This window comes from Diabrotica undecimpunctata, chromosome 2, assembly GCF_040954645.1.
Source record: "Diabrotica undecimpunctata isolate CICGRU chromosome 2, icDiaUnde3, whole genome shotgun sequence".
NCBI classification, from domain to species: domain Eukaryota; kingdom Metazoa; phylum Arthropoda; class Insecta; order Coleoptera; family Chrysomelidae; genus Diabrotica; species Diabrotica undecimpunctata.
The window spans coordinates 37,965,498-37,990,112 of record NC_092804.1 but is presented as its reverse complement, the minus strand read 5'-3'; the positions used below and the strand labels follow the sequence as shown (position 1 = coordinate 37,990,112).

The following is a 24,615-nucleotide window of genomic DNA, read 5'->3' as shown; positions in this document are numbered from 1 at the left end:
TTTAAATTCACATTTATATACAAATTATTTAGCTGTCAAACCATTTTCTTTTTGTTTGTAAATTCTTCTTCTTTTCTGTATGTCAAATTTTGTTTTCCGCAAAAATCAGCTGTCAAATGTCAACTGCCAATTCTTTCCTTCTGTCAAATCTTATTCTATTCCTTCAATGGAAGGAAGTGGTTAAGAAATGTATTGAAAGAATATAAGAAATCTTAAATGTACTTCATATAATTCAAACAAAATGTAAATGGTAATTGTAATGGAAAATATAAACTTTTCAGCCCTAAGCTTTGAAGGCCTGTTGAACTTTATAAATAAATAAATATGTCACTATAGAGAGAGTCTTAATGAGGGAAATCTTATATCCTTTTTTTCTTTAATCTGTAGCTGACTGTATAAATTAGAAAGAGTGGATTATATATGCATTGCTTGAGTATGTAGAAAAATATAATAAATATTAGTTATAATCATATACGAACAGTATTTTCGCAAAATTTTAGTACAAAATACTTTTATTGACAACTATTTACAAGAAGTCGTTTTCATACATATGTAAAACCAATTCTAAACATTTTTGTTTAATCTTTTCACTATTTTCATTTGGAACTTTTTCTTGGTCGTCATTTGTGTTACTCATTTGCGCCATTTCTTCCTGATCCATATCCTCCGATAATTTGCTACGGATTAATGACAAACCCAGTATGAAACCGAATTTGCTATACTCTTTCCACTCCGTTTTCAAATTCTCAAAAGATATGAAATCCTTACAGTCAAATCTGGAACATGTGTCAGCTAGGCTGTCGTGATAAATTCGCAGGTAACGATCGAAGTCGTCGAATATTTCTTTCGTTCCACCTGCGTACAAACAATATGATAAATCATTCACTACTGTGCTGACATTGGACATTTGGAAATCGATCAGTTTCAGGTCTTCTAATTTACTGGAGTCCTAAAATTAATAAAAAATACGTATTAAAAAGTATTAAATACATAGGAACTATACAAGATTATCCATTTGTCCGTCCATTTTCATTAAAACTAGTAGACAATCTATCGACAGCGTTCACAAAATAGGAAAAACAAATATGACTTTAAAAACGAAAATTCTAGTTTCAGACAGAAAAGAGTGCGAAAAAAACGTTAAAACTCTTAAATATGAACCATTATATTCATATATCTAAAGTAAGTCGATGAAGAAGTACACTCGCGATCATAAAATCCGGGTCACCTTGAAAATCACCGATATTTCATTTTTAACGAGCTTTATGGTAAATAATAATAACACAAATACAAACTAATGCATGTTTCTGAGAATTGTTGCGGTTTCCTTTGTAACAAAGAATTCCAATAGTGCCGATTTCGCGGCAAAGTGCACACTTCCCAAAATGAACGCTACCTGTAACTCCGCTTGTTTTAAATGTCTCGTTTATACTTCGACTTTTTGTTCAAATGCAACGGACAAACGTTTATTATTGCCACCATTAGTGTTTATTAGTGCCATTATTAGTGTTTATTTTTTGACAAAAATGCCTTTGACTGTTTGAAACGGCACAAATTGTTGCACTTCTGGAAGACAGTCACACTCAACGGCAAGTCTCAAGAACTGTTGGCGTAAGCCTTTCTACGGTTCAACGAGTGCTTCAACGCTTTCAGGAGGCAAGTTTGCTAACCAGGCGACCTGGCTCTGGACGAAGAAGAACGACCAAGGCACTAGATGACCGTTTCCTTGTGTTTCAGGCTTTACGAAACCGGACCTCAACTGCGGTTATGCATCACAATCGTCTAGAGGAAGTACGAAATCGCAATTTTAGTGTTGCAACAGTCAGAAGAAGACTTCGTTCTTCTTGACTATCTTCTCGGGTAATGGCTAGAGGACCGCCACTTCGCCGGGTGTCTCGAGTTGCACGACTAGCTTTCGCTCGACAATACGCGCATTGGGGAATTAACGATTGTAGCAAAGTGTTATTCTCAGATGAATCCCGTTTCTGCCTAACTGGATCGAATGGACGTGTAAGAGTTTGGAGGAGAACCGGTGAACGATTTTCACAAGCTTGCATTGCTTCAAGAATGCCATTTGGTGGAGGCTCGGTCATGGCTTGGGGAGGTATATCTTCCGACTTCCACACAGAATTACCCTTCATCGAAAATGGGTCCCTAACTGCACGAAGGTACATTACGGAGATTCCGGAAGAACATGTTATGCCCAACATGGCAGGGCTTGGAGAAAACGCTGTTTTTATGCAGGACAACGTGCGACAGCACGTTTCCAGGATCAGTATGTAATACTTGGACGAAGTTGGAATTACGAGGGTACCCTGGCTAGCTAGGTCTCCGGACCTGAATCCCATCGAACATCTCTGGGACGATTTGAAAAAACGTATTCAAACCCATACACCTCCTCCTAACAACGCACAGGAGCTTAAGGATCTGTTAGTGAGAGAGTGGAATAACATACCACAACATGTAATCCGGAGAAAAATTGAGAATATGCCCCGTCGTCTGCAAGAGGTTATTAGAGCAAGGGGAGGCAATACACGATATTGGTCATTGAAATTTCACTGATTTTTTACCACGTTCTGTATTTTCCATTTTTTTTCGTATGTCTGTTTTATCAACAATTTGATTTGTTTTCTGTTTTTTTTTTCAATAAAAACAATAAAAAACCATTTTTTTTTTCTTTCAAAACAAACATTGATGACAAATAAAAAATACATTAGCCAAAAAAAAGGTAATTACTGCACCAGAGGTAAAAATATTTAAGAAACTTGAAATTTTCAAGATGACCCGGATTTTATGATCGCGAGTGTATGATGTTAGAAAACTGAAAGATCCCAATGTTCGACTGAAGGTGAGTGAAGATCTCAATACAAAGGTGCTAAAATGTAGAAATGAAGGAACTATAGAGGAAAGTCTGACCATCATATAAGAAACAGTGAGATAAATAAAAGAACAACACCTTAAGAAAGATACAGAGAAACGGAAATCGCGGATGACCGATGAAATACTTGAACTTATGAATCAGAGAAAAAAACACAAAGAAAATCTCCAAGAGTATAAGGGAATACATACCATCGTCAGAAGAAAGATAAGAGAAGCCAAAGAGAAACAAAAAACAGAACAATGTCAAGAAATAGAGGAGTATCAGAATCGATATGATAACTTCAATGTCCATCGAAAGGTGAAGGAAATAGCTGGAAAGTTCCGAAAATACAACAGCGGAAAAATAACAGATGATAAAGGCAATCTTGCCTAACCAAAGAAGATAAAAAGAAAGTATTAGAAGAGTACTTGGAGAAGCTTTTCCACGATCTTAGAACAATACGACGATCTAAGAACCCACCATTGAAGAAAATTCAGATCCCGAAATCCTACCAGAAGAAATAACGGCAGCTGTCAGACAAATGAAGGATGGAAAGCCACCGGGACTTGATGAAATTCCTGCAGAACTGCTGAAGCTATTAGATGCAGAACAAATAATAATAATATGTGAAATATTTAATGAAATATACAAGGCAGGAAAAATACCAGTAGAGTGACTCAAAGCGGAGTTCGTACCATTGACCAAAAAACCAGGAGCAAAAGTTTGTGAAGACTATAGGACCATAAGCCTAATGAGCCACCTACTGAAGCTGTTTTTAAAAGTCATTCCACAAAAGAATTTACCGGAAATGCGAGGAATAAATTGCGCCCAATCAGTTTGGATTTTTGAACGCCGTTGGTACGAGGGAAGCATTATTTAGCGTGCAGGTATTGTTTCAGAAATGTAGAGATGTCAGCTGTGATGTTTTTGCATGCCTGATTGACTGCAGGAAGGCTTTCGCTAGAGTCAGGAATGAACAAATGATGGAGGTGCTGAAGAGGGCAGGGATTGACGGAAGAGACCTAAAAATAATAGCTAACCTGTATTGGAATCAATCAGCGGTGCTCCGAATAGATGGAGAATATACAGATCAGGTCAAAATTTTAAGGGGAGTGAGACAGCGTGCATAATTTCACCACTGATATTCAATCTGTACTCGGAGCACATTTTTGAAGAGGCTCTAAAAGATATTGATGAATTCATCTCAATAAATGGAGTCAAGCTCAATATCCTGCGGTATGCAGATGATACAATAGTGTTTTCCAATACCATAGAAGGGCTGTAAAACTTAATGAACAAAATAACGGAAACAAGTATAACATATGGATTAGATATAAACACCAGCAAAACCAAGCTAATGATCATCAACAAGGAAAACATAACTGGAGCAAATTTGTATGTGAACCAAATGAGAATTGAACGTTTCTCACAGTACAACTACTTGGGAACTATAATCAATGAGTCATGAGACAATACCCATGGGATTAAATGTCGGAAAGGCAAAAAGTGCATTCTTGACTATGAGCTCTGTGTTAAGAGCCATGACCTCACCCTAGAAACAAAAATAAGGCTCCTTAAATGTTACGTATACTCAGTGCTTCTGTACGGAGTAGAAACGTGGATATTGAAGGCGGAATCTCTATCAAAACTTCAGGCTTTTGAGCTATGGTTATACAGAAGGATCCTGAAGATACCATGGACAGACTAAGTCCAGAATGAAAAAGTACTACGGAGGATTAACACAACCGCAGATTTGGTCAACATGGTGAAGGGCCGTAAGCTGCAGTACTTGGGACATATAATGAGAAATCAAGACAGATATGAGCTACGTCAATGCATTTTGCAAGGTAAAATTGAAGGAAAAAGGGTCCCAGGACGAATAAGCATATCCTGGCTTGCTAACCTGAGAGCATGGTATAGAAAGACCTTAACACAGCTATTCCGTATAGCAACCAACAAACTCATCATAGTCAGAATGATCGCCAACGTTCGGAACAGACAGGCACCCTAAGAAGAAGATCTAAAGAAAAAATAGAGTAAAAGGATTGAGTAGTACCTACCTCGTATTTAAATAAAATATTGTTGCTCCAACAGTCTCCTTGCACGATTACTCCGTATTTCCCACGGTAAGTCGTAGAGTTTTGAAATATCTGAACAACATTTTCTAAAATACCTTCTAATTTTTTAATGATGTTTTTCTGTTTCACAGAATCTAAGTATATTAAACAATCCTTTAAACCTTTTTCCATAACAAATTTAAACAAGTCTGCCTCCGACATCATTTTCCAGCAAGGTATTAGTTCCTTTGATAACGTTTGGAATTTCTCGAAGAGTTTTGATTTATAAGCGAAGGAGAGTCCATGAAATTGTCCGTATTTTCTCAACACACTTTCTGCTTGGGCTCTGTCAAAAAATTGACCCTTTTTTAAAACGAAGTAGCCCTTAGCATTCAGATTTTCTAATACGAAGCTCTCCTTTCCTTCCTCTAGGTCAGTTTCGTAACATTTGGCTACGTTATCGAAGATCATACTTTGTAAGTGATTTAATTGGAGCTCGACAAATGTAGGCCAAATTTGTCTGTAAAAGTAACTTTCATTAAAGCAAATTACCTTCACAGGAAAGTGTTTTCTGACATATTCCGAAGTCGTAGACTGCTTTATAACTAGATTTAAGTTTTTGTTACTGTTTTCGTCTGTTATATTCACATAAAAAACGTCTCCCATAAAGCCTTGACCCTTACCCATTTTTCCACTGTATTCTATTTGTGGTTTCATAAAACCCTCCTTCTTAGAAATGTTTTGTAGAATATCTCGTACATTTTGATATAGGTGATCTTTTTCAAAGGCCATGTTTATTACTGGCTTTGTTTCCTAAAACAATATGATTTATTTTTAAGTGGTTTTTATCATTTTTAGATAGTAAATAGTAGATAGTACTTTTAATGCTATAAATAAATTTAAGATTGCAAAATTTATATTACATTAAAAATATTTAGGGGCAAACATTAGGAGTAAAGACAAGTTCTAAATTAAATTTTAAAAATTGTGACGGATTCGACCGTTTCTTGATGAAAGTTCATTTTATCTAGCAATGAAACAATGAAATTTTTTTTTTCAAAACTTCCACAAAATTTATTATAATTTATTATTACTACAGCTGTTTCGGCAGAGTTCCTTTCTCAAGTGAGCTATTTTTGTTATGCGTCTATATTTTATAGTCTTTAACTGAATAAGTTGAGGAGGAGGGAACTGGTTGTCTTAAGTTAGTCATTTGGAATTATATCTGTATTTTTTAATTTGTTTATTTCCATGGATTCTAATAATGATAGCTTAAAGCCTTTGTTTTGAATGTGAAGAATTTGAAATTGGTTAATAAAAGAATGATTATGATCTAGAAGGTAAAAAGCGTACATAGAATCTGTTTTTATATTATTGAAAGTCCTTTTGTGTCCTACTATACGTTTGTTTAAGTTTCTACCCGTTTGACCGATGTAAGTTTTTAAGCAGTCGCCACCTGTAAGTTTGTATACATCACTGTGTAAGTGCTTTTTCTTTTGGCTCTTGTTGTTCTTAATATATTTGCTTAAGTTGTTGTTTGGTCTAAAAGCTGGTGTTATTCCTTTCTTTTTTATGCGTTTGGCTATTTTTGTTGATAACTTGCTGTATATGAAATCGAGCAGAAAGTACTGTCTGTCTTGTTCATTGACTATAATATTTCCTTGTTTATCAAGTAAACTACTTGCAGTTGATCTATATGTTCCAGTTATTTATTTCACCTTTTTGTACATATTAAACGTGTCATTCTTTTTCTGCAGTTCTTCTATTTCAAGAATTTGTTGCTGTACCATTTGTTTCTTTTGCATCCCGGATTTTCCTTCTGATTTCTTTATGGATTTTATTGTATTCTTCAGTGTCTTTATTTTTCTGTTTTCGTCTGCTTTCCATTAGTCAAAATATTTCATCAGTCATCCATTGTTGTTTGCGCTTATTAATAATTTTATACTTTTTAGTTGTTTTTTGCATAATGGTTTTGACATGATTCCAGTGGTCTTCGACGTTATGGGTTTCTTCCGATTTTTCGAACTCCTTTGTTATCTCGTGTGTAATTTCATGACTATTGTGATGATTTTATTTCAATGTCTATTTAATTTATAATGTCTTGTTCTTATCTTAATTCATTAAAAAGCACAATAACTGATATTAATTTATTTATCACTAAATATACATAATTTATTAAAAAGCGAACGTAACATTTTATCGCGAGCGCGTCTTCAGAATTAACTGTTTTCAAAATAAAAGTTCCCTCATATTTATACGAAAACAGCTGCTCTAGAACTCCATGGATGTTGACCTCAATTGACCTGGTTTCGCCTCGAATGGACAGGCCTAATTCCGGAAGATTCGAATGGAACCAGTTTTTTATTACTTGGAGTTTATGCCAGCTGGTCGAAAGGTCTCGTATAATCTAAAACATATTAGTGAATAAAAACATGTTTACAGGTTAAAACTATGACTCATATTTTTACGTAACATTGCCCCCCTCTCAAAAGATGGTTCCTCCTGGAACCTTGTCGGGACTAGAACTGGAACGGTATGCTGGTATCGGCAACTGGACCCTCTTTTACAACTTCCATTTGTATAAAAATGACAAGGGACGGTTTTCTTTCCGCACTAGTAACTATGCGGATTGCAACAGACTAACACCTGGACTTCGGTGTCTTTAAAGATCTCCTCCACCATATTTCGGATAACCCTCCAATCTAATTGGCGGCACTCCAACTTTGGCATGGCTAACTTTTGCACGTCGGACTCTAGTACGTGCCCTCTCAATTGAAGTAAGGCTTCCCATACATCTCGGTAGGTAGGTTGGTCACGGGCAGTGTCTTTTGTTACCAGGTAGAAAAGGTAACGTGATGCATCTTGGAGTTTCAAGGTTTTACCGGGAGCTGGCACTTGGCATTGAAGGTCTGCAACTCGACCAAACTTCCTTCGAAAGACGGATGCCAACCCTGGTGCGTCTTTGATACTGGCCGGGATGGTAAGGGCCAGCGAGTGGTCATCAGGGAGCGCGAGTAGATCTTGCTTTTCTTCAGTGGTAACACCATGTCTTGCTTTACCGGTACCTCCATAGGCACCCATGAATTCCTCAAACGTGAGGTCAGACACATCTTGGACTTGGTTTACTTCCACTTCTTCATCTACGTCGTGGTCACCTTCGAAAGATGCCAACCGGTTATGGTGTACTATCATCGGCTTTCCCCTCGGAATCTTGCTTATTCGGTAGATGACATCGTTGATCTTCTCCACGATGAGGTATGGACCTTCCCAAGACTGCTGCAATTTGGGAGAACAACCTTTTCGCTTCTTGGGATTATACAGCCATACTTTGTCGTTCTTCTTAAAGCAACCCTTTTCGGCTTGTGTATCGTACCGTTTCTTCATTCGGTCGCTAGCGATCTGAAGGTGGGAACGGACCAACTCATGTACATCGTCCATTCTTCTTCGTAATTCGATCACATAATCTTCACCTGCTACATCTTCTCCAGGTCGACACCCAAATTCTAGATCACAAGGTAGTCGCATTTCGCGTCCGAATAGGACTCTGGCTGGTGTCTGGCCCGTTGATTCGTTAACAGCAGATCTGTAGGCCATTGTGAAGAACGGAAGGTATTGGTCCCAGTCTCGCTGATGATCGGACACCATCTTTGTCAAATACTTGCCAACTGTCCTATTCATTCGTTCTACCATACCATCCGATTGCGGTACGCGGTAGTTCTTGTTTTCTTCATGCCTAGTCTATCACATATTCCTTGGAATAGATCACTTTCGAAGTTCCTGCCTTGGTCACTATGGATCTCCAAAGGCACTCCAAATCGGCTGATATATTCTTGGATCAACTTATCTGCAACGGTGGCGGCCTTCTGGTCTGGAAGTGCATAAATCTCGACCCACTTAGTGAAGTAATCCATTACTACCAACATGTACTTGCCCCCATTTTCACTTTCTGGAAATGGCCCTGCAATGTCCAAAGCTATTCTTTCAAACGGGCTTCCAACATTATATTGTCTCATAGGAGCTCTCCTTTTCCGGTGAGGCCCGTTACTCGTAGCACAAATAGTACATTTCTTACACCAGTCTTTTACGTCGTCGGAACTGTTCATCCAATAAAACCGTTCCCGAATTCGCTGAAGGGTTTTCCTTACACCAAAATGCCCTCCCGATGGACTGTCGTGTAACTGACGAAGTACTTCGGCTATTCTGCTCTTTGGGATCACCAACTGTCTTCTTTTCTCTGAACCGTCATCATTTTCCAGGACTCGTTTGAGCAAGCCATCTTCGATGATAAATGAGTCCCACTGGGCCCAATACATCTTAACTACTGAGCATAGGTTTGATATTTCCTGCCAAGGTGGTCGACGGTTTTCCTCTTTCCATTTTCGGATTTTCTGTATAACTGGATCTCTCTCTCGTTCTTCCCTTATCTTAGTAGGCGTCCAGTCGTCGTTGACAATTGTCGTTCTTAGCACTGCTGCTTCCTTGGATTCCGTTTTGTTGCAGTGGGAACACTCTGCTGGGCATGGCCTTCTGGAAAGAGAATCAGCGTTTCTGTGGCTAACTCCGGCTCGGTGCTCAATCTTAAAATCGTATTCTTGGAGTCGTTCGATCCACCTGGCTATCTGACCCTCTGGATTCTTAAACTGCATCAACCACTTAAGGGCGGCATGGTCGGTTCGGATTAAAAACTTCCTTCCATAGAGGTATTGATAGAAGTGCTCTACTGATTTCACTACTGCCAGAAGTTCTCTTCTCGTGACGCAATAATTCCGCTCGGGTTTTGAAAGAACTTTACTAAAATATCCTCCTTGAATCTGAGACAGCACTCCTCCAATTCCCACATTACTTGCATCTGTATCTAAGATGAACTCTCCTTCTGGCAGTGGATACCCTAAAATTGGTGCTGTTATTAAATGCTTTTTCAAGGTCTCAAAGGCATTTTGGCAGTCTGTATCCCAGCGGTAATCTCTTGCTTCCTCCGTGAGTCGCGTTAATGGCTTAGCGATATCTGCAAACTTCTTAATAAACCTCCGGTAGTAAGTACATAGTCCAAGAAAACTTCTCACTTGATGTTTGTCAGTTGGTTTTGGCCATTCCTTAATGGAATCGATTTTCCCCTTATCCACGGCCACTCCTTCTTTACTGACTATATGACCCAGATAATTGACTTTACCTTGAAATAGCTGGCACTTCTTGGGGTTTAGCATCAATTGGGCAGCTTTAAGTGTATTAAAAACGTTTTCTAAATTCCTCAAATGATCTTCGAATGTCTCCCCCAAGACGATTATGTCATCTAAATAAACCAGGCATGTTTTCCAAGATAACCCTCTCAACACATTTTCCATAAGCCTCTCAAATGTCGCAGGAGCATTACAGAGTCCAAATGGCATAACATTGAATTGCCACCATCCAGATCCTGTGGTGAAGGCTGTCTTTTCTTTATCTACTGGGTCCATTTCTACCTGCCAGTATCCAGACTTCAAATCCAAAGTAGAAAACAATTTACTTCCAGCCAATGTGTCCAATGTGTCATCGATCCGAGGCAGAGGATAACTATCTTTCTTGGTAACGTTGTTCAGCAAACGGTAATCCACACAGAACCTCGTCGTTCCGTCTTTCTTCTTAACCAGGACCACCGGAGAGACCCACGGGCTCGTAGAAGGTTCTATCACCCCGTCTTTCTTCATTTCCTGAACAATCGTTTCAGCTTCCTCTCTTTTCGCCTGTGGTAATCGTCGAGCTGTTTGACGAATTGGCTTAGCATTACCAGTATCAATTTTATGCTTAACAACCGTAGTTCTTCCCGTCTTTCCTCCTTTCGGTACGAAAATATCACGATACTGCCGAAGAAATTCCCTTAATTTCCTTTTCTCCATCTGATTTAGAGACTGTCCTGCAACTGCAACCATTTGGTCGAATTTGTCGTTGGAATTATCAGATGTTGTCGCCTGACGGATTATGGATGTCACAGGTACACAAGTTCCTACTTTTGTCTCTTTCTTTATGGTCACTGGGTAGTCGTTGACATTGATAAGTCTCACAGGAATTTCTTTAGCCGAAGTCACCAATTCCTTTCCAATTATGATTCCACGGCCAACCTCATCGTCGTGGTTCCAAGGCTCCATCATAACAGGTCTCCCTTCGTCTACAATTCCCTGTAGTCGCGCTACTATGATCGTTTCGCTTCTCGCAGGCACGACTGTATCTTCTGTAATGGCTGCTTGCACAGTGTTGTCATTATGTGGATGAAGAAATACCTCCTCGTTGCCAACTTTGATTACCTTATTCTTAAAATCCAATTGGAATCCATGCATATTCATTACGTCCATTCCTAATATAACATCCTCTTCGATGTCAGCAACTATAACAGTATGGACGAACTTTTCTGCTCCAATTCCCAATTGTACCTGGATTTCTCCATGAATGTTGGCATTTTCACCTGTAGCGGTCCGAAGTCGCAACCTCGTTGGTAACAGTTTCTTACGGCTGTTTATAACTGTTGGGCGTATAATGGTTCTGGTCGCTCCGGTATCCACCAACAACGTATGTTTTTTACCATTAATTTCTCCATCTACATATACGCTATCCTCACGACATTTCAAAGAAGCTATTAGTATAAGAGGATCTTTGGAAAAGTTCCGGGTCGAAGCTGCTCCCCTAAAGCCGACTCGTTCTGGTTTTCCTGATGGTGAGTTTCTTGATTTTATAGTCTTCGTTTTCTTGTATGTCATGCTTTTCATCATATTAACGAGCTGGTCAAGTTTATCTTCATCTCCTTCATCTTTTACAGTCCTAACTTTACTGTACCCGCCAGAGGCCTGCGTAGCTTACTCGTATTCGAGGGCGGCGGATAAGACATCAACCAGCGTCTTGTGCCGCGGTAATCGTAGTGTTCTCTGCATTTCATGATCACGAAGACCATCAATAAACGTTTGAACGGCCAATTTTTCCATCATGTCTTCGGGAGCTGTTGGATAAGCATATCGTACTAATCTGGCAATATCTACCTCATATTCTTGAAGAGCCTCATCTTTCTTCTGTCTACGATTTTTAAGCTGCGACTGATATACATGCTCCAAATGTTCGTGGCCATATCGCATATTTAACCTCTTCTTCAGTTGTTCGAAATCATCGGTCTCCTCTACGGCTATGGTCTGAAGCACATCTAAGGCATCTCCTCGAAGAGCGATAGTCAGGTTTACAGCCTTTTCTTTTTCAGACCATCCATTCGCTCTTGCGGCTGATTCGAACTGTTTCATGTAGTTGTTCCATGATGATTTTCCGTCGAAAGTTGGGACTTTAACATGAATAGAACCTCCACTTCCTTCAAATTTCGGCCGTGTCTCCAACTTACATTTCGTCTCGTCTTCTTTTATCTCCACTGTAATTGGATTGTTTCCTCTCTCTGCTGTCCCTGTTTCCTCCATCTTCCTTTCCATCTCTTTAATCTTTTCTTCGAAGGCCGACATATCGGCAGCAACTTGGGTTTTTAACGAAGACATTCTATCGTCGAGGGCAGACATCTCAGAAGTTACTTTAGAGATTTCCAAAGAGATATTAGCAGAGACTTTGCTTTCCAGCGAAGAAATCTCGTTAGAAACTTTGTCTTCCAAAGAAGCGATGTCGCCGGAAACTTTGTTCTCTAATGATGCGATATCACCAGAAACTTTCGAAATATCGCCAGAAACTTTGTTCTCTAATGATGCGATGTCACCAGAAACTTTGGCTACATCACCAGAAACTTTCGAAATCGACGAGAGGACAGCATCATGCTTGTCTTCAAATATATAAGTTTCCGGATCCAAACCTTCTTCTTTTAAAGCGTTCTTTAGTCGTTGGACTAAATCAGCCTTTTTCCCGGTAGAAGCTAATTCCCTATCTTCAAGATGCCTTCTTAAATCCGTAACTGTGAGCTCATAAATCGTCGTCATTTTCACAATTTATTTTATATTCACTTGTATTATTATTATAAGTCTAATTTATGTTCGATCTCACTTCTTACACCACTGTGATGATTTTATTTCAATGTATATTTAATTTATAATGTCTTGTTCTTATCTTAATTCATTAAAAAGCACAATAACTGATATTAATTTATTTATCACTAAATATACATAATTTATTAAAAAGCGAACGTAACATTTTATCGCGAGCGCGTCTTCAGAATTAACTGTTTTCAAAATAAAAGTTCCCTCATATTTATACGAAAACAGCTGCTCTAGAACTACATGGATGTTGACCTCAATTGACCTGGTTTCGCCTTGAATGGACAGGCCTAATTCCGGAAGATTCGAATGGAACCAGTTTTTTATTACTTGGAGTTTATGCCAGCTGGTCGAAAGGTCTCGTATAATCTAAAACATATTAGTGAATAAAAACATGTTTAAGGGTTAAAACTATGACTCATATTTTTACGTAACACTATTATTTCGAATAAAGTCAGTGTTTATTCGGTTAGTCGGTTGTTGGCGTTTTACTTTTTTTAGTTTGAGTTATGTCACTGATTATTAAGTTATGATCTGAGGGGACATCGGCTCCAGATAGTGTTTTAGTTATTTTGATTGAATTTCGGTACCTTTCGGTAATTGTACTATAATAGATCTGATTTCTTATGATCTTCTCTTTAGTATCTGCGGGTGACTTCCAAGTATATAAACGACGCTTGGGTAGTTATATATATATATATATATATATATATATATATATATATATATATATATATATTAAACAAACTACAAGAAATATGTAACCATCTTCAGTTTGGTCATAGCCAATTAGTAACAAATATCTTCTTCTATTGTGGTATTAATTTCGGATGACGTTTATTAATATAACGAGTCATAATTTTATTAGAGACTGGTCTAAAAAGCTCCATATATGTGAGGCCAAACCACTTGTGTATATTTTGCATTCATGAGTTTGTTCTCCCCTGGACCTCTTCTGCCATCCACCTTTAATTAAAGGACAAGTTGCCGGATTCGGTATTTGTTGTGGTGACCAAAGTATTCAAACTTTCTTTTCTTCACTGTAATGTAAACGTAATTTCTTTTTGTATTTCGATTTTTCGCAACATTTCCTTAACTCTTTCGCAACACATTTAAAAGTTGGATAGCTTTTTCAGTAGTTGTTTTGTCGCGTGTCATGTGGACATACGGTACAGTAGAACCGGGAATATGTAATATTTTTACAATTAATTTTTTTGGTGATATGGAAAAGGCACTTTTAATAAATCAATCCTTCATCCTAATAAAACTTTTAACTTACTTTTAACTTCAAAGACTTATATAATGGCATAGAACAAATAACAATAATAGAAACACAAAAAATTGTATTTTGTATAAATATTGTAGTCATGTATATACTTTAAATAATAGTCAATACGGAAATACTTTAATCAAAATATTATCTCTCAAAAAAAAAAAAATCAAATGAATCTTTGACTACAATCTGAAACGAAACCACTGGCCATTGTTCCGTTTTACTTACATTTACGTTACAAAATTATGTTACTTAATTTAGTAACATACTAAAAAAATTTAAAAATAAACTCTACAAAAGAATTATAAAAGTTACTGTCCCTAACAAAAAAACATTATCGTTATAAAATATTCACTCACTATGGTTTGTTGACCTGTGATAATAGGTAGATGGTCTTCAAGAGGTTGAAATAGGATATTTTTACCTCTTCGGCAAAAATATATGACTAAGGGTGTTTGGCCTCGACGTGACAACAGGAGCGAATAGTATCGACAAGTGAATTGACAGATACTCTATAAATAACGAAAAAAGAATCTCTTACTATCGCAACGAATTAATAACGAACAGCAAACAACTTACCAAAAAATTGTTAGTTTATCAATAACTACAAAGATACACGTCTGAATGCATGTTGACATTCAAATATTAACTGGAAACTGACAACAAAAATGGGATTTTGTCTTTTTATAAATTAGGCCTAAGTTTATTAATTTTTGGGCAGGGGATGTGTACTTTAGTTCGAAATATTCGTTCCCATGAGAAAATAATACGCTTTAGAACGCTTTTAACTAAAAACCAATAAAATTTTAAGAGCGAGTATATACAATTAGTACTTGAATGGAGTGGATTAAAAGAAAACGTATTCGTTTATGGAATAATGGAACGAGGGTCCGTTAAACACATACGCATTCAAAGCTATAAAAATTAATAATCTCTCTAGACATCGTATTGAAAATATAGGCCAGTAACTTTTTTTACACTAAAGAAAAACTTAAAATGAACGTAAAATTTATATATTTTAATTTTTTCAGATTGCACTTTCTTGACATATGCACAAAAGTGAACCGGAAAATTCACGAAATGACTTGGAAGAAAGATGAAGAAATCATGATCATGACACCAGTGATAAATTACACATTGAATCGTCAATTTTATTTACCACAGATAAATAAAGATAATATGAGCTAATCTGTATTATATATACATCATGTTATATTATATAGTGTAGGTAAAAGTTTATGGTCGGTATGGGCCTTACGTGGAATGGAGTGAGAAACACATTTTAAAAAAGAGAGAGAGACATATTAGGTCCGCCCTTTATATCGTCGAAAATGCATTAGTGGAAATAATAAAAGAGGGAAAGTTCAACGTTGCCAAACTTATTGGTTTTATTTGAACTGTTGTCTTTTTAGCATTTGAACAATGTTCTAAGATAATCAAATTTGGGCGAATTGATTTAAATCTCACCTTACTGTTTTTTATTGGGAATATGGCACAATTTTACTTTACAATAAGTTTAATTTAACATTTCGATTTCCACTTCGGAAATCGTTTTATATAAATAAAATTTATTAGTGTTTCCTATTTTAAGTACGATTTCCGAATTGGAAATCTAAACATCAAGATAAGCTTATTTTAAAGTCACTTTATGCCTTATTCCCAATAAAAATAATAAACTGTATTATGACGCCACAATAAAAAACCTTCATACAAAATTATTTTGACAACGGCGCGTCGTCAAAGTAACGACACTTTGATTTTAATACTGTGGTAACGAGCAGAACAGGAGAAAGGAACTAGTTTGGTATGCCATGCGTATTGCATGGGTTAGTGGATTGGTCTTTCATAAAGCATAATAAAAAAGACAGTATTAGTAAAGCATTAGGAAGGAGAACGGACGAATGGCAATGTTGCCAAATTATCTTGTTTTATTGGAAATTAGATTACAATTTCGTCAAATAAAAATGCGAATCTGTAAATTTCTCATGTATTTAAGAAATTTTGTACCAGTATTTGTGTCAATTAGTGTTTCATTTTTAAAATCATCATCCAGTTTTGAATGGCAATATCGCCAATTTTTTAAATCAATTCAATGTTTTAATTCAAATGTGTAATAAGGCAACCCTGTCGCTGTTATCTTACGTATAAGCTGGATCGGAAATAATCGTTTGGCGTTCACTAATGTGCGTGCATTAAGTATATGGAGGGGAGAAAAAGGGAAAATATGATTTTATATCTGTGTTAGATATCCTGTTAAATTCTACTATACCGACCATAACCTACCGACCTTTCACCTACACACCTACACCATTATATATATATATATATATATATATATATATATATATATATATATATATATATAGTGTGTCCAATTAAGTCAGCACCATTTTATAAAGTTCTGAATGCAATTGCATGTTAATTTGTTGAAAGTTTATTTGACGTTTCGATTTCCACTTTGGAAATATTGAGAACGATTTTCGAAGTGGAAATCGAAACGTCAAATAATTTAATTTCAAAGTAAAATTGTGGCCTATTCTCAACAAAAATAGTGAACTGCAATAATCAGATATTAAATTTTTTCACCTCGTATATGACTGAAAAATTTCTAAATACAAGCTGATGATTGTATTCTAGATTTTACACCATTCAGAACTTTTTTTCATAAAACTAAAAATAAAAAAGTCTCCCATATGGTGCGTGCTTAATTGCACACAGTGTATGTATGTATATATAATTTTTAAGATGAAATGTTATAGATACTAAAAAGATTTGTAAATTCCAAAAGTTGTAAGCACTCTAATGCTATAAGGTATATTAAAAATTATATTTTTTAAATGAAACGTCGCATATTTTTCATTAACCCCTTAGTAGTCGCTAGGAATTTTTGAAAACTAGTAGCCGCGCTCGGTCACAACGACTGCTTCGTATTTTACTTCTTAGTTTGTCTTAATAAAAGTATTTGAAACCAGTTTAAGTAAAACACAATTTTATTAAGATTACTAAGGATAGTAACAGTAGTTTCAAAGGATAAGCTGTATCTGTAGCCGCCTTGAAATGTTGTATTCAATGTGGGTTCCGAATATTTTTAATATTAACGAAGTTTAATGTATGTAAGTTATAAATTGTGAATCTCAGTGATATATTGAAATAAACTCGTAACTGTCTTACTAATAAAACACTCGTATTCTAAGGTTATTCCGTATTTATATCTAGAATAGTTATCCTAAGTATAAGGTAAATATAATACTAAAATAATTTGTTACAAATAAACTCGGTTTATGTTAGTTATAAGTATTTCCACTTTATTCCGAAATAATAGTTTGGCAATGTCGCAATCTTTTGCACCAATACATAGAACAACGACATATTGAGTGAAATATGTCCATTTTGATTTTTCTTTGAAACTGACAACTGACACCAAATATATATTTTTCTTTATTTGTTATCTTATATGTTGAGTTAGAGTATTTTAAAATTGCAAAAAAGCTGCAAAAAATTGAAAAAATTGCCAGTGCATTTTGAAAATGGATTTATTTTTTCTTTAAAAGTTTTTCTTTTTCGTGTATTTTCCGTCATGTTAATTAAATTATCAACTTCCTCGACAGCCGTAATACCTCTTAAACACATTTTTTATTATATAGCTACTCACAAGACAATACAACAAATAATATATTCTTGTCACTGATAACTTTGACATTCATAAAAAAGTTATACCACAGTTATACTAGACTTAAACAAGGGTGTGGGTCGGTATAATCTTGGAATAAATTCTTATATCAAGTATAACCTATATCTAAGTTATTCGTTGTTTATTGTTAGTGATTTTGCCTATGCCTGATTTATTCTGAGTGTAAGTTTTATACTTGGTTTATTAGTTATGCTGTAAGTGTACAAACTCTTTACATAATATCCAGTTAAATTAATATAAAGCCAACTAGATTGCAATTCTTTGATATTGTTGTCAATAAACAAATCCAGTTTTATCAGCAAAATTACCACTTTTAGTAAAGGCCCATATACCTCTTTTAGCGGGGCTGGGTCGGACTTACTTTTCACATAGCATTTATCAACATAAATTCAAACATGGAATCACACATTTCTAAAATTCAAAAGCATCAAAGTCAAATAAACCCATAATAAACATATTCTTCGGCAGCATCGAAACTTCAATTTCCTTCCAAAGAACAGGCAATTATTTTTAATGCCTTAGAAAACACCAAAATGCAAGACTGCCTTCTCCCACTGGGTAATAAAATTCAATCGAAAAATATAATCTTCTCTTCCAATAGATTATCTAATAATCGCATAGGCATGTATTTATCCATTAAACAAATGATGGATGATTTTATGAATAATCATGGCCAAATAGAAATACAAGGTGAAATTGTCAGAGCAAGAAGGTTATTTACACCAGCGGAACGACTTGTACCCTCCAACCCTGTTTCCCTCATGACATTCCTAAAAATTGGTGATATGCCGGAGTTTAATCACATTCTCAGTTTTCGAAGACAAATATATATCAGCCCTCACAGTCTAACACTACCAGAGTCATTTACTTTTGTTTTTGACAACACGCCATATAGAATATTCATCTCTCAAGACAGTTTAGTTTGCTATAACTGCAAGAAGTCAGGTCACATTGTATCACAGTCCTCCGAACTACTAGCTCAATTAACCCCCAACTAAAGCAATAAAACATCGTTATCCAGCACAACAAATATATCTTATGATGCGAAAACCCAATGGTACAAACTCTTCTTCTAAATGTGAACAAATGTCTATTTCTAATGACCCAGAGATACCGAACAAAGTAGATGCATCAAATAAGGAGTCACATAATTAACCAACCAAAACGTGGCTTTGATGAAATTATTTCACCTCAAGCAGATCCATCTTATACACTTGGAGATCTCCTGCAGACAAAAAAGACCGCATAGTCAGAAATCAAATAGACTATATATTAATCAAAAATAGATAACTCAATTAAAGCAGTAAAAGTATACCCCGGAGCAGACGTCAACTCAGACCATAACCCGCTGATAGCTAGAATTCACGTGGAACTCAAAAAGATTGTAATAGCGAAGCTATTTTAAGGAAGCAGTATTAGAGGAACAACAGGGTACATCAATAAACGAAAAAATCTTGAACAACATAAGATTCGCCGACGACACTGCTATTTTTGCAGACAGTCTAGCAGCACTGCAACGCTTAGTAAATAGATTACATCAAGTCAGTATAAAATATGGACTACAAATGAACGTTAAGAAAACCAAGTGCATGATTATTTCTAAGCAACATAGAGTAGGAAGGCTAGATATCGAGGGAAAACAAGTAGAAAGAGTGAATAACTACAAATATCTGCGAACCTGGGTAAATGAAAATAATGACCAAGGTAGAGAAATAAGGACACGCATTAAAATTGCAAGACAAACATTTATAAAAATGAAAACAATGTTTGTTAATCGAGACCTTCCTCTGGAGCTGAGGATAAGAGCCTTAAGATGCTACATGTTCTTGACTTTTTTGTATGGAATGGAAAGCTGGACACTAAAAGTGGATAATATAAAGAAGTTGAATCATTTGAGATGTGGTGCTCTAGAAGGATTTTGAAAATACCATGGACCCAACGAGTTACGAATGCAGAAGTGTTAAGGAGGCTACAAAAGGATTGCGAGGTCATAAAGCACATCAAAACAAGAAAGCTGGAATATTAAGGCCACATTACCAGAGGTGCGAAATATGAGATATTAAAGCTCATAATTCAAGATAAAATTAAGGGTAAAAGATCCATAGGAAGACGAAGAATTTCCTGGCTAAGAAACCTAACAGAGTGGTATAGTTGCAGCTCAGATCTTTTCAAAGCAGCCGCCAATAAGGTACGGATAGCTGTGATGATAGCCAACCTCCGATAGCAGAAGGAACTACAAGAAGAAGATCCATCTTCAAAAATTTGTAACATTTTTCCAACACCTAAAGTCCAAGCAAAAGCTAAAAAAACTAAAATTAGTTCAGCAAGCACTTCTGAATGCTTATTATCTGTCTTACTTGAACCTTCTAAAAACTTTATAGAAAATCACTCCACCTTTCGCTCTAAACGTTGACCTAGGTACTTAACATGCTACTAATAAATATAACTGGATGAACAGATCCAATAAGCACGATTCAAGAATATACCACAGACCTACCAACCTTGTCCGTTATGCTCAGTCAAGTTTACCCCATTTAAAGAAAATATCCATAAAACGCAAATTCACGTCCTTAAGGAAAAAAATCTATAATTACCTTGGTAATGAGGCATCACACTGGAAAAGTGACACATCTCAATTAAGCCAACGTTAAGATTCAAGTATCTACTTTAATGTATTGTTGATGGATTTTTCCATCGCCTTGCTGTGCTCCAACATCTAATTGGTACACAATCTTCTGGTGTAAAATATTAAAACATCCCTTGTTATCTAGTCCTTTCCGACTCTCTCAGTGCAGTCAAAGCTATGCAAAATGTATACCCTAAACACCCCATTGAGAAAATGATGAAGCTGAAATTAATGGAAGGTCAAGAAAATTTCAGAAGAATCCACTTCCTGTGGATACCATCTCATATAGGTATAGAAGGGGATGAACAAGCAGACACTAGTGCGCGTAACGCTATCACCAATGACGCATCAGAGACAGAGTGTGGGAGTGTCGCTAGCGATCTAAAAGTTTATCTCGAAAATATGGAAGTCCATGGAAGTTCATGGAATGACTCCAGTTAGCGTAGAAACAAAATGTTGCCAAGAACCTTTTTAGTTTTTTATAAGGATATATTTCGCTTTGGCTCATAGCTTTTTGAAAGAGATCAGGTTTTCTTGACTTCTGCTCTTCGTCTCGAATATCTGTTGAGGGCCATTTTGCATTGACGTACAGTTAGTTCATATTCTGAATTCCACCATGGTACTGCTTTTTTAGAGGGTCATATTGTTATAGTAATTTTCTGCAGCCATAATAATGCAGTTATTAAAGAGAGTTATTACCTCGTCTATATCTTTACCTCTGAAAATTATTCCAGTCCGCTTTAGCGATATTTCATTTAGTAATGGTGCAAATTTTTTTATTGCTATTTGTTATGACTATCAGGAAGTGGTTACTATCATACAAGCTATCTAAAGTATGCCATGAGGGTGAATCGGCAGACTTGGTAGAACATATACGCTTAGATCGATAGAATAGTAAGTTCCTGACGCAACGTTAAAATATCTACTGGCTTCACTATTATTTATTACATTACAAGCATTATTTCAACAAATTACTGTCTCTACGGTTTTTCCCCTACCAACTGTTATCTTAGAGCCCCACCTAGTATTATGAGCGTTAAAGACTCCAATCAGGATAAAAGGGCTGTGTAGTTGGCGAATTAAATCATCTAACTCGGTCTCTGTTAAGTTGTAATTAGGTGGAATGTACTGCATATGGTTATTTTGTCGGGTAGGATTGCTAGGGGGATTTTGACAATTATTTGCTGTATGTCCATGTTTTTTTCGTAGAAAACATGCCATTTTATCAATGGAGAGAAATATTTTGTACGAATTATTGTCGAATGGAATTATTAATGAAGTTTGAAGTTCGATGCTATCGGTGGTTGGAGTAACGTATACTTGTTCTCTGAAGCTCATAATATGCGTAAATTCACCACCGGAGATTCCGGCATTTATATATTACGTTCAGGATTATAAATTCTTGAGGGGAAGCATATGTTTTTGGGGCTAACAATGTTACCTATGGCTATGACGTAGTCGAGTAGTAGTAAGTTTGGTTCTGCATGAATTAATATTGCTTTATCTTTTTAGGGATATTTCGGTTTGGGTTTTGACATAGTAGCAGTTGCATATGAATTTGGATTATTACTGGTGATGTTGTTTCCAGACATGGTGTTGCTAACTGTAGGATAACATTGATTTAATTTGTTTCTTGTGTAGTCAAAAGTAACTTGGTTTTCTTGTGATAAAGTTTCGACTTCAATGATAGGCAGTAATTGTAACGCATATATGTATTACTGGTTGCCTGGCTAAAACTTAGCCCAAGGATTGGCTTATGTCACATGTTAAATATGACAAAAAATATTACCACAGCTGAATGTTTTGGTTATAAAATTATTAATAAACAATTTCTTACTAAATAATATTACAGCTCACTATTGATGTTAAAAACTCTACACAACAATTACTAATCACTTTTTGATGCTTAAATATTTTTAAAAACCAGTATTTATTGTGATAAACTGCTAATAGGACTTTTCATCAGACGCCATGTTTTTCGTACAGACCGGTTTGTTGTTCGGTGACAATGACCTATGACGTAAATATATATTGTACGTCATACGTACTGGTTTATAAATTTATAAAAAAATATTTATTAAATAAATATTTTTATTTAATAAAGAATTACATATTTCATAACAACATCGCTTCGTTGTTTCTTTTCCTACAGATATAATAATAATCGATTAAAGAAAATTGATTAGCTAATTGTGACAATTTATTTTTTTCAATAACTAGACTCTCTTTTTTTGAATCTTTTGTATTAATTAGCTGTATTATTTATATCACTAACCGAACCTGTTTGTTTACATTCTGTTAAATGACTGACACTATTTTTGATGAAAAGTCCCATTTCGACACTGATTCACAGAGCGGTATGTACCACGGGGAGAATAGGAAAATTTCCCCTCCCATCCTATTAATTAATTCTTTTTGGTGTAGTTTGGGTTTGTCTTTTTTATGTCTTTTGGTTGGTGTTTCATTAGAAGTTCAGCCCCCCCCCCCCCCCAAGAGTTGGAAGTTCCCCTCCCAAAATGCAAATGTCTAGATCCGCCACTGGTATGTGCTCGTTCCAATCATCGACTTAACTCGAGTTTAAAATTAATTTTCCACCGTCAGGCCTATGCAACTAAGAAGGATTACAATATAAGGGACATACTATAAACCGATAGTTGTTTAAATCCCTGATCAACCATTTATCTGTTGGTGGCTAAACTAACTATAATAACTAGATTGATATGATGTGCCTTATACTGTAATTGTTCTTAGTTTCATTAATAGTAACTATTATCAAATATATAGTAGTTGATAACAAATCTTGAATTGAACAATCATTCCAAAGATGATTGGTATTGTACCGAACCACATAAAGTAACTCTTAGCCTCGAGCTACCAATCTAGCTTTCTACTTTATGTTTCGTTAACACTCACATTTTCTGGTTGTTTCACTAAAGTCCACGTATTGTTTTCTTGCAAGGACTGAAGTTCATCGCTGATTACTTGTCTGTGTACCACGTCCTTGACTGCTTCAGAGAAGGTTTCAGGAACATCATCAAGAAATTGTCCTACTGATAAAGCTGCTAGTAGATTCATCTATGTATTATACTCACAATTATAGTCTTCAAGGTATGTTGGTCTCTTTTTATTTCGTGGACTTCTATTTTTATTCATTTTTTCAACTTCTTCTTCGTGTATATTTTCTTGTTCAGTGATTCTTTCAGGAATATTATCCACTCTATTTTCGGTTAGAATTTGTGCAATTTGTTCATTCTCATTAAGTCTAATTTTTTCATTTTCAAAAATTATATTCTGTGCATGGATTAGTTTTCTTTCTTCTGGATTCCATAGTCTGTAGTCGTTATCTGAATAACCCCACCATAACCAGCTTTTCACTACGAGAATCAAGCTTAGATTTTCTATTCTCTTTAGGAATGAAGTTATAAGCATTACAACCAAATGATTTTATCTTTTCCATATTTGGCTTTTCACCATACCAAATTTCAGCTGGTGTTTTATTATCAGGTAAATTTGATTCACATGCTTTTATCTAAATTTGAATCAAATTCAGTATATATGTATGTATAACAATGTAACAAAATAAGTTGTATTATCATGAGTTATTGTATTTATACGGCCACACACATTTGTGAATACAACTTCTAAATTTTTTTTTGGCTTAGACTTAGGAATAAGACAGTATCTCCATCATTATAATTTACCTAAATGGCCTATCAAAATAAAAGATTACATCGATATTACAATGTGAGTATTGTGGAGAGGAAAGTGATTTAGATCATATATTTTTTGGTTGTTCTAAAAACACAGTCTACTCATCCAAACTTATAAATGATTTATTAAAATATAAAATAGCAGCTCCTTGAAACATAATATATTTATTATCACTTGGCTCTGTAGATATTTACAACTCTTTAATTAAATTTTTAAAAGACAGCAAATTATCATTATAATTCTCTAAAAATTATTTAGTTAATCTTGTTACCTTTGTTTTAAACCATTTGTATAACTTCCTCCTCTCCGTGATCTAGTGTTGTTGTGTCTTATATAAATCAATGCCTTGATAGGTCCCTAGGCGAGAAGAGTGTGTCCCTGTTCTCCTAATATCGATGTAATCTTTTATTTTGAT

General features: G+C 35.6%; 2 protein-coding genes across 2 annotated transcripts in view; one reads left to right on the top strand and one right to left on the bottom strand.

Moving 5' to 3' along the window:
• The window catches only part of Dredd (Caspase-8 Dredd), a 49,889-nt gene extending 32,874 nt beyond the window's left edge, over positions 1-17,015 (top strand). Inside the window, exon 9 of the mRNA XM_072522687.1 lies at positions 15,204-17,015. Coding sequence (XP_072378788.1) covers positions 15,204-15,360 — 157 coding nt within the window. The 3' untranslated portion in view covers positions 15,361-17,015. The remainder of the gene's footprint in view (positions 1-15,203) is intronic.
• LOC140434427 (uncharacterized) lies at positions 482-22,485 on the bottom strand. The gene is made up of 3 exons (XM_072522688.1): positions 22,327-22,485; positions 4,921-5,730; positions 482-949 (listed from the first exon to the last, which is right to left on the bottom strand). The coding sequence occupies exons 2-3, from the start codon at positions 5,707-5,709 to the stop codon at positions 527-529; spliced, it is 1,212 nt and encodes a 403-aa protein (XP_072378789.1). The 5' UTR covers positions 5,710-5,730; positions 22,327-22,485; the 3' UTR covers positions 482-526.
• Positions 22,486-24,615: the final 2,130 nt, after the last annotated feature.

Bases quoted from the DNA above. Each gene is read 5' to 3' on its own strand.
- LOC140434427 (XM_072522688.1), bottom strand. From the start codon at position 5,709: ATGGCCTTTGAAAAAGATCACCTATATCAAAATGTACGAGATATTCTA. The intron at 950-4,920 runs GTAGGTACTACT...TATTAATTTTAG, and splicing joins ATATTTTATTTAAATACGAG to GACTCCAGTAAATTAGAAGA.